The sequence below is a fragment of the Sarcophilus harrisii genome, chromosome 5 (genome assembly GCF_902635505.1).
Source record: "Sarcophilus harrisii chromosome 5, mSarHar1.11, whole genome shotgun sequence".
Classification (NCBI taxonomy): Eukaryota; Metazoa; Chordata; class Mammalia; order Dasyuromorphia; family Dasyuridae; genus Sarcophilus; species Sarcophilus harrisii.
In genome coordinates this window covers 85,029,991-85,032,095 of record NC_045430.1, presented here as the reverse complement: position 1 = coordinate 85,032,095, position 2,105 = coordinate 85,029,991, and the positions used below count along the sequence as shown (strand labels likewise).

At 40.4% G+C, this 2,105-nt stretch overlaps 1 protein-coding gene across 1 annotated transcript; it reads left to right on the top strand.

Moving 5' to 3' along the window:
* The first annotated feature begins 660 nt into the window (after positions 1–660).
* Positions 661–1,596, top strand: LOC100927704 (olfactory receptor 2AP1-like). Its single transcript, XM_003772186.3, has one exon. The coding sequence runs from the start codon at positions 661–663 to the stop codon at positions 1,594–1,596; it is 936 nt and encodes a 311-aa protein (XP_003772234.3).
* Positions 1,597–2,105: the final 509 nt, after the last annotated feature.

Sequence of the window (2,105 nt, the reverse complement as noted above, 5' to 3'; positions counted from 1 at the left end):
ACTTCTCATAAATTTACTATAGTGACTAGAAAGCTGTGAAGGGTCAGTGGGAACAGAACTACATACAATTTTAATATAAATAGCCTTGATAGAAATTAATTTTCTCCCCTCACCCACCCACTTTTTTCCTATTTCTATAGATCCTTGAAGTTTACATACAGTTATCACTTCCATATCATGAAAGTTAGGGGCATGGTGCCTTCCCATCTGGAAAATCTGTGTAAAATTTTGGGCCTTCCTTCATTTCAGAGAAGTCTTAATTATTCTGGTAGATAATAAATTTAAAAAGAAAAAATATGTTGATATTATGCACTGCTATATGTGTATTTTATGCATTTCTGAGTTTCTAAGCTTTTTCTGTCATCTTCTGGCTTTGCAAAAAAATTTTTTTTAAATCCCATTTAATTTCTTATGCCAACCTGCACTATATCAGAATCATCATGGGGAAAATTGGGATGTGGAAAGGAGAACTGTAGAAACCAAAGAGGAATGCTGAGGTTGATTCTTTGACCTGTATTTAATGAAACTTTGTTTTTTAGTTTTTTCAGGTCTTGGTGTTAATAGTCCAAATAAATAAATATTCCTGGGAAGTGGGGGGATTTCTGACCTGTCTCGTTTGCCCCACATTTGTACATGAAAGGAAAATGACCAAAGCCAATGATGGGCAATGAAACCAAAATAACTGAGTTCATCCTCCAAGGATTAACAGATATTGAGGACCTGCAGATGGTAGTTTTCCTGCTCCTGCTGCTAGCCTACCTGATAACAATTTCTGGCAACTTGACCATTATCACTCTGACACTATTGGACACTCGCCTACAGACTCCAATGTATTTCTTCCTCCGGAACCTATCCTGTTTAGAAATCTGGTTCCAAACAGTCATTGTTCCCAAAATGTTGGTCAACATCGCCACAGGGACCAAGACTATTAGTTTTGCTGGCTGTATCACCCAAGACTTCTTCCATATTTTTCTGGGGGCCACTGAATTCTTTCTCCTCACTGCCATGTCATATGACCGCTACATTGCCATCTGCAAGCCCCTTCACTATCCAATCCTCATGAGCAGCAAAATCTGCACACAGCTCATCCTCACCTGTTGGTTAGCTGGCTTCTCTGTCATCATTATCCCTCTGGTCCTGACGAGCCAGCTCCCCTTCTGTGACTCTCACATCAATCACTTCTTCTGTGACTATACTCCTCTGATGGAAGTGGTTTGCACTGGGCCAAAGGTCCTGGAGATGGTAGACTTCACTTTGGCCTTGGTAGCCCTCCTCAGCACCTTGATGTTGATCACTCTGTCTTATGTCCAGATCATCCGGACAATCATTAAAATCCCATCATCCCAAGAGAGGAGAAAAGCTTTCTCCACCTGCTCCTCTCATGCTATTGTTGTCTCCATGTGCTATGGCAGCTGTTTCTTCATGTATGTAAAACCTTCTCCAGGCAAAGGAGTTGATCTCAACAAGGGAGTTTCATTGATCAATACAATCATTGCTCCCCTCATGAATCCCTTCATCTACACCCTCAGGAATCAGCAAGTCAAGCAGGTGGTGAAAGACTTAATTAAGAAGTTTACTCGACTCCAAAACAGGTAAGAAAAAGAAGCAGCAGCTTTCTCTACTTTGGGCTATGAATGTTGCCAAGAACAGAGTGGAGTGGTCTCCTCAGAACAAATCCACAACACCTGTGCCCAAGAAGCAGGGTCTAAACTTCAAGCCACAGATGATCCTTCTTCTCTGAACCTGGAAAGTATAGGTTACCTTTAATCCACAAGGAAAATACCCTGTTGTGAAAGTCTGTGGAAGAAACACCTCTCTTAACTGATTGTCCCAGAAAGATGCTCATACCATTTCCTAGAACACAACCAGAGTAAGAAGTATGAAAAAGTTAATATATGTCCCCAACTTCCCCAATTAATCTAAAGATCATAGACTTGGATAAAAAAAAAAAAGCATGGAAATCATCTACCATTACACATTTAGTAGGCACCTACTATGTACCAAGCACTGTGCTAGTCAATGGGATTACAAAGACAAAAATGAAATAGTTCCTGCTCTCAAGAAGCTTATATTCTAGCAGGGGACACGGTATATATAGGTATTGT